Genomic DNA, 13,260 nt, shown 5'->3' on the forward strand with positions numbered 1-13,260 from the left:
CATCATGTCGCCAAACGTCTTACTCGTCCAAGGCCCTATCGTCTTTTCTTGGCTACTACTACTGTACATTATCAACCGGCGCCGCAAGAGTGGGACTGCCATTCCCACCATTAGGCAATGGCCGACTCTTTTCCCGGAATTCCTGGACCGATTGAGCTACAACAGAAACGCTGAACGGCTGATCACAAAGGCATACCAAAAGGTAGATGGTCACTCAGGGAGTGGGGACTGTGCAGGGCTTTTTGGCTGACTATTGCTCAAGTACAAGGACCGCCCCTTCAGACTTCTCAGAATGGACATGGACCTTATCGTCCTCCCATTGAGATATGTGTCGGAACTGCGCTCTATCACGAACGACAAGTTGGACCCTCTCATAGCAAGCTTCGACGACAATGCGGGTAGTCTCACTAGCATATTACTTGGGAGTGAACTACATTCCGATGCCATACATCGACGGCTGAATCCAGGTCTTCGTAAGTTCTCACAATGGTGACGCAAACTTGTGCACATTTTCTTCTAACGCTTTTGGTAACCTTAATAGCGAAAATAATTCCGATGGTAATCGATGAGCTGAAATTTGCCTTCGACAAAGTGTTACCTAAAAGTGATGATGGTACGTTTACAGTTAAGGATGTGGATAGGCGATTCACCCCAGGAGGTCTCAACTTACATGTCGTTGAACCTATAGGCGACTGGATTTCTGCAAGTGTGTATGACATGGTGCTCGAATTGTCAACTCGAGCAGCGGCCAGGGCCTTTGTCGGTGAGCCTATTTGCCGTGACGAGACATTTCTCGAGACTTCAGCCTCATTCAGCCGCAATACTTTTAACACAATTGCCTCCTTTCGAAATCTCGGCAGTACCATCGGCTCCCTCTTCGGAGCCTTGGTGCCCAGTGTATCTGACGCGCGCGAGCAGCTGGTCTATGTACAGCAGCTCCTGGGCTCAGAAGTCGAACGGCGACGCGGGTGTCCCGAGGAGGCTCACGACGACTTTCTGGGCTGGTGCATGGAATTAGCTCGGACTGAGGAGGAGTCAAAGCCCGAGGCGTTGGCGCATCGCACCCTCGGGATCCTGAGCATGGCTGTCGTCCACACCACTGCTATGGCTACTACTCACATGCTATTTGACGTGATCGCTAACCCTGCATTGCGGGAATCATTGACAAAGGAGCAGGAAGAGGTCTTATCATTGGGTTGGGAAGAAGGAATCGGCCAGAAGGCCATGCTTGAAATGCGCCGTTTGGACAGTCTAATGAGAGAGTCGCAGCGGTTCAACCCAGTGGGAGAATGTGAGTTTCGCGTTACCCTTACAAGATGACACATTCCTCTAATAATGGCTTATAGTTACCTTCCGACGCGTCGTTCGGGAGCCCATCTCCCTTTCTGACGGCTACAAACTTCAGCCGGGGCAACAAATTGGAGTATTGGCGAGGAGGATTAACATGGACGATAACACGATTGACAACGCCCGGTCGTTTGATCCCCTCCGCTGGGCGAATCAGCAAGGCGCATCTGCATCGTTTGCACACAGTAGCGCGTCCAATTTGCACTTTGGTCTTGGTCGATACGCCTGCCCGGGACGATTCTTCGCTTCAGTATGTATTGCCAGAGTGCCTAGTGTTCAAGTTGTACAGCTTTTTTGGTCCGGGCATAGCCGCCATGACTATGATTACGACCGCTTTATTAACAAAGTGCCCATCGGTAATAGTACATGATCAAGGCAATCACAAGTCGCCTACTGCTGGATTTTGATTTCAAACTGGAAGACGGAAACGGGTCATTTCGTCCCCCGAACACGATCCAAGGCGACAAGATACTTCCCAACCGAGATGCGATGGTTCTCTTTCGACGCCGACGCCGCACGTAGCGTCTCCATCGTACAGCCACGATGGTTGGGCTGGAACGGTTTCAGCGGCTCTGCCCCGTGTGTAGGACGTTTGCGTACCCTGAGATAGCTGGTCTAGTAAATATGCCTTCTCCCTTGTGTCGAGGAAGAAGCCATGACAAAGGTTTTTCATTTTAGGTGGAGAAGGGAAATTGGGGAATATGAGCAACAAAAAAAGGAAGGAAACATGTACAGAGTTAAAATTTACATCTTACTATATACCACTTTAATGCAGCTCATTGTATGTCTTTTGTAACACACAGATGAATGCTAGACTCACCCATTAAACTGACCTACATGTCCTCACGAGTTATATGGTATCTAATAGACACCTCTGCTGAAGGCACCTTAACTCTACCTATGCTCTCTGATGTGAGAGATCTTAACCATTGCCTGTGGCCCAATAGAGACACTTTATTAAATCGCAAGAGTCCGAGAGCTCTAAAGATTGCTTTTGTATCTAAGAAGGCCAACCACCCTCGGTGCCATCCCGGCCTCACCGCTAAGGGCCGATGGGGTCAAGCGGGCGGGAACTTGTACAGTAACGAACGATACGAGGCCAACGGAAGAAGATGAGAAAGGTTGTGTCTTAATCTTGAGCAAGATTGACGAAAAGCAACTTTCACCACTCCCCAATTTTCATGTGATGTCCCATCGTTTCAGCCCGCTATTCCCTGGTTGAGGATCCTCCTATTATTTTATTCGGTTGAGACCCTTATCATACATATTTCTTGATGCTTTATTGTTGAGAGTCTATGGGACTGCTTCACCACTCGCTGGTCCGGGCCGTGGTAATTTGATAAGTAGACGAGTGGCTGGGGAGGATTAAGCCGGCATATGCAGGCCGCCTGAAGGCAATTCCACACATATCAGTCGGGGTGCGTTAGGCGAGTGAGAGAGTAGAGAAATACTAAAATATCTTGACGGTGATATGCATCTTTGTTTCACCTCCGCCAGCCACAGTTACTACTTACTAGGCCCTACCGCGCTGAACCTCCTTTAGATTAAGCTGAGATGCATGTACACCGAGCGTATTGACCTCGCCGATTCCCATGACGGACGGTGGCTGGCTACCGCAGCAAGAAGGACGGAAAGCCATTTCAATTGAAGGGCAGTCACCATGAATGAGGAAATGGTTCGCTAGGAAGCCTACAAGTGGCAACGAGTGAGTTCTGGCATCCCGACCTCCCCGCCGACCTCGGCGGCATCCCATGTGGAGTAATTGCGCCCTCTCTCAATAAGTTCAACAATTTTAACTTGCAGTGTATGTACTATTAAAGGTCCTGAATATGTTACGGCTCTGCCACATACAAAGGAGTCTCTCGATCCATTTGGTAAGACCCTGTTCGTCTGTGCTACCGCTACTTTCCGTAAATTCTATTTTCTTCCATCACGGCTCAACCTTCACAGACACAATGACTGTCCTCGAGCAAACCCCGAGATCCGATACAGTAGACTTGGACTACTGGGCACGCCACGCTGTGCCTATCCTCGCCTCTCTTTTGAAATCTGCCGAGTCCTACTCGCCAGCTGATCAGGACGCCCATCTCCGTCTTCTGACCGACCATGTGCTCCCAAATCTTGGTCCGAGGCCGTCCGCGGCCCACACTGGCTCTCTGTTGACACAGAGTGGTTCTCCCTTTCAACCCAGCCTCAACCTCAGTGCTGGGAAGCCTATCGTGCGATATTGCTGGGAGCTTTTGGGCGCTGATGGAGGCAGCGACACGGACCCGTTTGCTGTAGACGCGGCGCAGAAAATACTGTTCTCTCTCTCCAAGACCCTGGGTTTCAGCACTCAATGGAGTGATGAATTACTCTCTGCCTTCGCCCCGACGCCCGAGGAGGCTCAAGACGTCCGGGAAAGGCTCCCGAAATGGTTAGCGAACTTCACATCGGCGGAAGCAGGCGTTCCCTCTTTGAAGCGACTTCCGTTCTCGTTTGTCGCCTTTGAGTTGAAAGGCTCCAAGACATCGACCAAGGCCTACTTCAACCCCAAAATCAAGGAGGTAGCGACCGGAGTGCCGGCAAATGACATGGTTTGGCGCGTCCTTCGCGATCTGAAGCCCGCTCTGAACGTGGAGTCGATCGACATTGTGGCGAAGTAGGTCCAAGTAATCTATTAAAAAAAAAAAAAAAAAAAAAAAAAAAAAAAAGAAACCTTGCTCCTTTTCTCGTAACCGTTTATCTACCAGACATCACGGCTGACCCCCTTTGCGAAACAGATTCCTTAGTGAACGGGATGTTCCTTCGACCATTGAGCTGGTGGGAATCGACTGCGTTGATGACGCTCGTCTCTCAGACGCAAGAGTGAAAATCTATGTCCACACCAGGAGCAACTCTTTCAACACGGTGCGGGATTACGTGACATTAGGCGGCCGTTTGCAGGATGAGAGGGCGCTAAAAGGCCTGGCCTCCCTGCGAGAAATCTGGCACCTCCTGCTCCAGGAGCCCGAAGGCATACCGGATGACGATTACAACAAGCCTCTGAACGACGGTTCAATGCTTTGCCAGAGTTTGTATTTTAGCTTTGAGATGAGACCTGGTGCCGCTTCCCCCGAAGTTAAGACCTACTTACCAACCTGGAACTACGTACGGAGCGACGAGGAGACTGTGCGGAATTACGAAGAGGTTTTCCGGAAGTGTGGCCAGGCGTGGGGCCACGAGGGAAGATATAAGAAAGCTTTTGAGGGCGCTTTGTATGTACTCCCTACCCGATTTTCACCACCCTTCGATCTCCTTTCCTTCTTCTACTTGATACTAGAACACGAGCAACATTGCTAACTCCAATCTCAATAGCGGGCCGGTCAACCACAACCGGAAAAAGCCAGTCCACCTCGACGCATCTTTCCTATACTCCGAGAAGAATGGGATATATCAGACATTGTACTTCAGCGCGCCTCTGGTCGCAGAAGAGTGAGGCAATACTATAATCTAGATAGTGTGGTACATTGGAGAGCAAAATTGTCCATGCTTTTTCTCCTCAGCCATGCGTCGCCTAATATTTCGACACTCATCATCGTCACGAGTGAAGTAGTCCTGAGATCCACATACGGCACGGCGATGTGCATTTGGAGGACCTAATCATCTATTGCATTTACATAGTCCTTTCCTTGAATGTCATTCAGATGTCAGGGATAGTAAACTGCTGTAAAATCAAAATGTAGGCGCAAGTGCGTCTTTTATACGTGTTAAGATTGATCAATGATAACCTGTGCATCAAGTAGAGTTGAGAAAGTCCCAGTTGATAATTCGGTCCAGCACAGAGATTCACTACTTTTCTGGAACGATACACCACCCTACAGTGGCAGAGAAAAGGAAGACAGCAATTGATCCATTGGCGACCTTGCGTGTTGCCGAATTCGGGCTATAAGTACTTTTTCCCCGTAAGGGAGAGACTCAGCCAGCATAATATTTTGTTAGATTGGTCTTGTTTTTGTATTACGCAGTGGCTTTATACTGTATGTCTGATGTCTATATAAAGCCCCAGGAGCACCCCTCGACATATGTCGATGTTTCAACGCGATCATCACGCACTCGCCGTATTTCTTTTACCTCTCTTTTTCCACTTTTGTTCCCGGAACACAACAACCACATCTGAAAGCAGTTGAACATGAGCCAGAGCAACACAACGAGAACCGGTAACCTTCTGGGGTATGCCTTAGGGAGACTCCCACCGACCGGGCTCAATGGAATTCCCTGGAACCAGGTAGTTAATGTCATCTTGGTGCTCGCCGTATGTACTTGGCTTTACTTCCCTACTTTTGGTGGCATCTCGGCCCCATTCGCCGGATATCGCCACCCACTTGAACCGAAGTTCTTCGTTCAGCTGCGTTTCAAGACAGGAGCTGCCAGTATAATTAGCGAGGGATATTCCAAGGTGACTACACGTCTAACCTATTTAAGTGCATCAAAAGGTATCAATACACCATCGTTAACAATTGCCAGTGGAAAAATTGCATTCATCGAATTACCAGAAGCGATGGTGACTTGGTTGTCCTGTCGCGCAAATACTTGGATGAATTACAGAATGCCCCGACCGAGCGGCTGAGTGCTATCAAGGGTTTAATCAAAGTGAGAATTGTTTTAGTTTCCTAATTTTCCTTCCTGGAGTGCCTTTGCTGATCGGATCCATCCGCCCTCTAGAATTTCGGTGGTAACTATAGTGGCATTGATCTTCTTAGCGAAAGTGATATCGCAACGAGAGCTATTCAGGTAATATGAAAGATACGACGGGCCGTTTAGGCGTTGAGACTCACTCTTATTGACTCTGTTGATACAGACAAGCATCACTCCGAACCTAGCCATGCTATCCAACGCCATGATAGATGAGCTTGAATACGCGCTTCAGCGGGAATTGCCAGACTGCGAAGGTTGTCTTCCACTCGATACACAAGCGGAATTATATCTCACAATCGACTAACCGTTTCCAGAATGGACTCCACTCCCTGTTCAACCCACGCTTTTGAGACTAGTAGGCCGGATAACGAATCGTGTCTTCATTGGGCTGCCCCTGTGTCGCAACGAGGAATGGCTCGAGGCGTCGTTTAGCCACTCACACAATGGTAATTATCTTCCCAGTCGATTATTCACGACTGTTCTACAGAAGAGAAAGTAATTTAACTAACATTTCTGACAATAGTAACAATGACACAGATGGCTGTTAGGGCTGTTCCGTCACTGATTCGTCCGTTATTGAACTTTCTTCTGCCATCTTTCTGGAAATACAAGGCATCGATTCGACGTGGAAAAGCTATCCTTATCCCGGAAATTGAACAGAGGCGACACCTCGAGGCCACTGACCCGGACTACAAGAAGCCAAACGACCTGTTGCAGGCGATGATGGACTTATCCACACCAGGCGGCAGAGACAGCCAACCAAGCAACCTCGCTCATCGGCAACTCGTCATAACTTTAGTTGCCGGACACAGTGCTGCGGCTGCTGGTTCTCATGCGCTATTCGATCTTGTTGCCCAACCTCGGTATCTGAAAGAGATCCGAGATGAGGCCGCCGAGGCACTCCAAGGGCAAGGGGACGGTTGGGGAAAGCAGACACTCAGCAAGCTACTAAAGATGGATAGCTTCCTAAGAGAGTAAGTACCTTCGCAAGACAAGGGAAGGGGAGAATTACATACAGGCTTCAGCATCATGACCGGTACTAAGTTATATCACCTTTCTCATCTAGATCTCAAAGGTGGAGTCCTCCAAGTCTACGTAAGTCGTCCATGCTACTCATCCACATCGTGCTCTCATCTTATGTAGCCTAACATCCATCCTCCATCAAAAGTAGGATTCCATCGCGTTGTGGAGGACCCGGAAGGTATCACTCTCCATGACGGCGTCCACCTCCGCCACGGCACGCACCTCTGTATGATGCCACACGCCATTTCCAGTGACCCTTCCGTGATCCCTAACGCCTCAGTCTTCGATGGCCTGCGGTACTATCGGCTACGCCGCCAGAGCCCGGCCGAGGCAATGAAGCACCAGTACGCCACTGCGGACAAAAACCACATGCATTTTGGATACGGTACCTGGTCATGTCCGGGCCGATTCCTCGCGTCCAATGAGCTTAAGATGATCCTCGCCACGCTTCTCCTACGGTATGAGTTCAAGTATCCAGAGGGAAGTTCGAGGCCGATTAATAGGAATATTGATGAGTTCCCGTACGTCGATACGGATACGGAGCTTCTGATCAGGCGCAGAAGGGGAGCTTAGGGGGACATTACCGATCCCCTTAATTCCACTGTGATGGGGAAAAGGGTGACTGTAGTGGACTTGGTGCGGTTCTCACAGGACCGCAAAGATGGGGGCGGAGAAATATTGTTCCTTGCTATGGGCCAAAATGGGACCCCCCCCCCCCCCCCCCCGGGCCCGAGGCTTTGGGGGGCTGAAGAATCCTGTCATTCGGGACGCATTGCTCTTTTCGGTTAACTCGTTTCGTTCGGGGGACGAACCATGCAAGTTTCTATAAAGATCTATCGACAGCCTCATGAATCAATGTTTTGAAAATCATAGCAAAGAAGAGATATCGGCATTTAGTACAACAATTACGGGAGAAGCAACCGGGGGACCTGGGCCGGGGCCGATCCCTGGCGCCGGGAACTGAACCTCCAAATCAGATGACGGCGTCAACCACAGATGACCCAACAAGACATTCAAGTGGGGCTCACGCTCAAAGGCGTGGAAGCGATTAGAAGAAATAAAAGTATCCTTCGTCTTACCTCTCGTTTCCTCAATCCTAATATGCCAGCGCCCACAGAAATATCCTTTTAGAGACTTTTTCACGCAATCACTCCTCTTAAGAGAATCCAGCTCGAGCCAAACTATGTCTAGCGGCTGGAGAAGCTTTTCCTGACTCAAAGGAGGCAGAAATAGAGGTGGATGTGGATGAGTAGGTCGAGTCGGTGATTGAGGTGGGTGTCAGATCAGAGGACGAAAGTGACGACTTTAGGGTCGCAACAAAGCACTGCCAGCGCACACGGAGCAGTCGGGAGGTCAAAAAACCACGTAGAGAGTAAAATTTGAACAAACTTCTAGAAACTTTCTCTAAGGCTTTATTTATTAATTAAGAATCAGACCTGTTTTTGCGAGTATCGAATTTTGAATTTTATATGGGAGGATCGAAATTTTGGTGGTGCATTAGGTGGGGGTGTCCATTAGGTGGTGCCGGATGGTACCCCTCAACTCTCCGCCCAATCCTCCCCGCGCAATCGCACCCCTTCCAATATCTTCCCCATGTGCGTCTTTCGGATCGATTCACATTCCTGTCGTATCTTCGCGAATAGAATCTTCAAAAATGGAACGGGACTCTTAGAGAGCCCCGATCTGTTGACGCAGGTGTTCGTTTGCAGCGTTGGTGGAATCCAGCCATCGGGCCCGAAGCCGACGGTTCCATCGGCAGCCTTCCACGCAAGTCCAAGAAAATCGCAAAGGTGGATGTAATCGCAGTAACCTGAGAGATATAGCTGTCCAGAAAAGACATTGAGTGGTGTAATGAGACTTCGAGGGATAGCGCTACAATTCTGCGTCTGGGGGACGGTGTAAAGGTTGAGATGATCCAGTGACTCAAAGCCGAGATTGACCCCCGGCGAGTAAAGCCGAAGAGAGACGTGTTGGGACTTTTCGATATCCGGTAGAAGTATTTGGGCTTCGTATGGGCTAATGACCAGAGACGCTCGTTGAGGACCTCATCTTTGCTCGTCAATATCCACTGCACGGAACGTTAGAATCCGTCCGAGTAGTTCTCGGAGCCAAATGATTCCTTGACGACCTTGGAAAAATCCCGTGTCACCCACACGTTGTTTTGGAACTCGCGCACGTCGAAATTATGTATGTATGTATGTGTGTATATTTTTCGTCCGGGGACCGCGAGGCCCGTAAAGTCCCCTATTGGGGCATAGGACGTGCTGAGCTAGAGTCTCTAGTACTAAAATCTACGTAAAGCTTATGCAAATTACAGAACAGACTACTATCCAGCATATCATCAGCTTAAAGGCATGTCCTGTCGAGCCTGTTACCTGTCAGCGGGATGACTAGGTGCAGCTATCATAGTGGTAGCTGCTATATTAGTCAGTCTTTAGTGAGACTGGGAAGAGGGCGTTGGCATGACTGTACAAGGCAGCTGAGCCCATGAGAATAAAAAAAAGAAATAAAGAAATAGAAGGGAAAGGAAGATAGAAAAAGAGGAGGAGACGCAAATGCATCTCTGATCTACCTCGTCTAGTAACGAGTGCAGATCCTTTCGAAAAAGGCGCTTAATTTGGCTAACTTGATGTACTTGTCGAAGTTCCTTCCTATTGCGAGGTTGACCGCCGCAGTCGGCGAGGGGACGAGCCTTATTCGACACCGCCGCGGTACTTTCCTGCAGTAGAAGAACATGGTCAGGTGCTTTGCGTCGTCCACACAAGCAAGTCACCTGCACGTTGTTGTAGTTGAATCGTTTGTGGTATGCAGCGAAATCCCCATGGAGGGGCCTTGCTACGAGTAGATGGTGCAGGGCAGCCCAAGGGAGCGAGAGTTCTGGTGGGCAGCGTATAGTCGCCTTGAGATTCAATCTCTTGTATTGCTCGGGAACGGAAGTTGTCCACCATGTTTCAAAAACTTCCTTTGGTTTCTGCCTTGCCACCTTTCGCAGATATGCTAGTGTCGGCTGAGCGCCTTCCGGTTCTGGCAGCGAGGACGCTGCCTTTGCTAGTTTATCGGCTTGTTCGTTGCCGGCGCACGTCGAAATTCTTCGCCGCCAAGGTGAGGTGTAGGGTGGCAAAAGCGGGCTGAAATGCTGCGGTGGATCCTGTAAAAACACCACTCCGGACGAACTTGCGCACGTCTGCATGTAGACTGTGTCTTGCCGGCTGCGCTGGGGGTGGCCCCTCCACCTGGCTTTCTTGTTCGGTTTCGGGTGGGAGTTCTCGCTCTTGTTCCTCTTGCAGTGAAGATGTGCGCAGCTCCGCCAGGCCGAAATGCTGGCAGAGTCCATACATCATCGCGCCAGAGTGAGACCCGACGCGGTTGAGGAGTGAAGAAACTGTTGAAATGAGAAGATTCAGATTGCTTAATTCCTTCTAAATGTGCAGTAGGGGAACAACTGTCTATGTACAGGCACGATCTCTTGTAGAATGTTCCTCCTTCTTCCACACCTTGCCACCGACTTGGTCGCCTCACGCTTGTGATATCCAACACATTGCAGCTGGTCTGTTGTCAAAGGTCTCATAGGGAAACAGATCCATTGCATCAGCTTCAAGGTAGTCGAGCGATGCTTCACGGCTTTGATGAGCTCAATGTAAAGGCCGTTCAATTCTTGCGGTATGCGCTCGATTTCGGCCGTGATCTCAGCTGTCGGTTCTCCGTCATGGACCAGCAGTAGCGCTCGTTTCAGGGCCAGATGTGCCCACATAAAGACACCCCGAGCGCGTTGAATGATCAATCTTCCAATGTCGGCATCTGAGTGATTTGTGGAGAAGTGGGCCTCAACAAATGTGGCGATGTCTTGTGCATTTTCAGAGTCCAGCAGTATTGTTAATCCGCCATCGAGCGCCAGAATGGGGCAGTGATGACATGAGAAGCAAATGCCAAACTGAGCATCACTGGAGGAAGACGTGAAAGTGTGCGCTTTAGGTAGTCAATCAACTCGAGGGCGGATTGCTGGCTACATTTGTCGAGCGCGTCAATGAAGAGGATGACCGGAAACCTCTTCAAGATCCTTGGAAGCGCAGACTGGAAGTATTTTTGCAGTGACTGCAGGTGCCATTGCCACTTCTCTCCGGGCTCACCTATCGATTTTCGCTTGGCGTCGAAATCATCGACCAAGTCGCGGAGGGCACCGGGAACACGGCTAAGCAGCTGGTGCAGGAGGGATCGGAAGAGGCCAAGCGGAGTTCTCTGTAGTTCATGGCCACGACCATGAAAGAAGAAAGCAAACGCCTGCGTGTCGGCTCCGCAAAGAGCAGGAAGTTCACGAAGCGCGTACTTCATCATTGTTGACTTCCCGATCCGGGCTTCCCCTTGATCTATAGGAGACCTCGATGTTGACGTTTCCATTGGATCAAAGTGTTGTGCTTGAGAAGCCATTTGTAGGTGCCATCGGCGGTCTCACCGATGTCATTAGCCTGGCCATCCATATCCTCAAAGGCTAGCGATCTCATGCAAGCTTGCGTTGTCTCTGGCTGGGGTTAGTATAGATCTAACTTAGAAAGTTACTACAGGCTGGCAACAAGGCTCAGTGTTGAAGTATAAGTCTCAACTGTCTTCTGGGGGTAATCCCATTTTTGCTTTAACAGTCTCACACTGGCAGACCTACTTTGGGACGCTTACTGGAGCCCTCTTGGGCTTCTTCAACGCTGCCTACCCGCTCGGTGGAATCTTGGGCACCTTTCTGATCTCTCCTGCGGCTGATATCTTTGGACGACGAATTGGGCTTGCGACTGGAGCTGCTCTTTGCTGCGTCGGAGCCGCTGTGCAGGGCGCTGCTATCAACATCGCCATTTTCATCGTCTCCCGCGTCATCATTGGCGCAGGCAGCGTCATCCTTGCCGGAGTCGGTGCCCCTTGCATCAGTGAGATCGCCCACCCAGCACAGCGAAGTACCGCTACAGCTCTCTTCCTCACTTTCTACTCCGTCGGTTCTATAGTTGCGGGCTGGTGTACCTTTGGCACCTTTCGCATCGACAGCACAGCGTCTTGGCGCATTCTGTCGGCCTTATAAGGTCTCCCCTCCATTATCCAACTTCTCTTGTCTGGTTTGTTCCCGGGTCGCCTAGATGGCTCGTCAGCAAAGGCCGCAACGAAGAGGCGCTGGAGATGCTTGCCAAGTACCACGGCGAGGGTGATCCATCCGATTCTATTGTCCAGTATGAGTACACCGAGATTCTGGAGACGCTGAGTGCAGAAGCATCCCATCAGGACAACATGTTTGTATTCTTGAAAGATCTTGGAAGCACCCCCGGAAACCGCAAGCGTATGTTTATCATGGTCTGGGCAGCGATCTGCTCGCAGATGCCAGGCAACGCATTTGTCTCCTACTACCTCTCGCCTATCCTGTACTCTGTCGGGCTCAAGTTAGACCTCCAACAGACCCTCATCAACGCGACTAATTAGATGCTGTCTTGGTTTCCGCTATCTACTTCGCGATATTGCCGGCTAAGGTTGGCCGCCGCAAGCTTTTCTTATGGTCTCTTGCTGCTATTTGGGTTATCGACATCTTTATTACTGCAGGCAGTGCTGTGTTTGCCAAGGATAACACTATCAAGGCTGCTGCTTATACTGTGGTCGCGTTCCTCTACCTCTTCTCACTGGCAACCTCGGCCTCTATATCTCTAAGATTCTTCTTTATCGTCTATAAACTAAGGGATTGTCGTTCTTCTATTTTGTTTAGTTCTATTTTATGATGCTTTCTACCTTTATAGTGCCTATTGGACTGGAAGACATCACCTGGCGATTCTATATTATCTTCGTTGGATGGGTTATGATCGAATTTGTTGGAGTCTATTTGGTGTTCCTGGAAACTAGGGGTCCGTTATTAGAGGAGATTGCCTTTATCTTTGATGGTCTAGGTAGCGTTGTTGGGAATGCTATAGATGTAATGGTTGAGGGTAAGGGCGCTTACTTCGTCGAGTATGTAGGTAGTAAAGAATTAGTTTAAGTAGTAATCTACTTGTTACTCTAGGACGCTCTTGTATTGAGGGAGGCTTGGCCTCCTGTAGACCAGTCGTAGCTATTTACATTTCCAAGTCATAGCTTCATCTACAGACCTTCTTATTGCTATCGTCTTTTAACCTCTCGCGCAGCGAGTACAAATAAGCCTCCAACAATTAGCGTACTGCCCGAAAAGGCTTATGCTCTAGTATTAGGGTTAGGGTTATTAGGGTTATTAGGGTTAGG

General features: G+C 49.7%; 3 protein-coding genes and 1 pseudogene across 3 annotated transcripts; all 4 read left to right on the forward strand.

The window, feature by feature from the left end:
• Nucleotides 1-292: 292 nt before the first annotated feature.
• SAPIO_CDS2035 (uncharacterized protein) lies at nucleotides 293-1,869 on the forward strand (the record flags this gene model as incomplete). The annotated part of the gene is made up of 6 exons (XM_016785169.1): nucleotides 293-398; nucleotides 468-473; nucleotides 542-613; nucleotides 689-1,291; nucleotides 1,347-1,597; nucleotides 1,711-1,869. 6 exons carry the CDS (start codon nucleotides 293-295, stop codon nucleotides 1,867-1,869), a joined length of 1,197 nt encoding a protein of 398 aa, XP_016645466.1.
• Nucleotides 1,870-3,302: 1,433 nt separating this feature from the next.
• Nucleotides 3,303-4,804, forward strand: SAPIO_CDS2036 (Aromatic prenyl transferase; the record flags this gene model as incomplete). Its single annotated transcript, XM_016785170.1, has 3 exons — nucleotides 3,303-3,988; nucleotides 4,110-4,583; nucleotides 4,684-4,804. The coding sequence occupies 3 exons, from the start codon at nucleotides 3,303-3,305 to the stop codon at nucleotides 4,802-4,804; spliced, it is 1,281 nt and encodes a 426-aa protein (XP_016645467.1).
• A 1,642-nt stretch (nucleotides 4,805-6,446) lies between these two features.
• SAPIO_CDS2037 (uncharacterized protein) lies at nucleotides 6,447-7,599 on the forward strand (the record flags this gene model as incomplete). The annotated part of the gene is made up of 4 exons (XM_016785171.1): nucleotides 6,447-6,449; nucleotides 6,541-6,977; nucleotides 7,070-7,098; nucleotides 7,175-7,599. The coding sequence occupies 4 exons, from the start codon at nucleotides 6,447-6,449 to the stop codon at nucleotides 7,597-7,599; spliced, it is 894 nt and encodes a 297-aa protein (XP_016645468.1).
• Nucleotides 7,600-11,283: 3,684 nt separating this feature from the next.
• Nucleotides 11,284-12,477, forward strand: SAPIO_CDS2038 (annotated as a pseudogene; the record flags this gene model as incomplete).
• Between the last annotated feature and the right edge of the window lie 783 nt (nucleotides 12,478-13,260).

This window comes from Scedosporium apiospermum (assembly GCF_000732125.1).
Source record: "Scedosporium apiospermum strain IHEM 14462 chromosome Unknown SEQ_SAPIO_0077, whole genome shotgun sequence".
Classification (NCBI taxonomy): Eukaryota; Fungi; Ascomycota; class Sordariomycetes; order Microascales; family Microascaceae; genus Scedosporium; species Scedosporium apiospermum.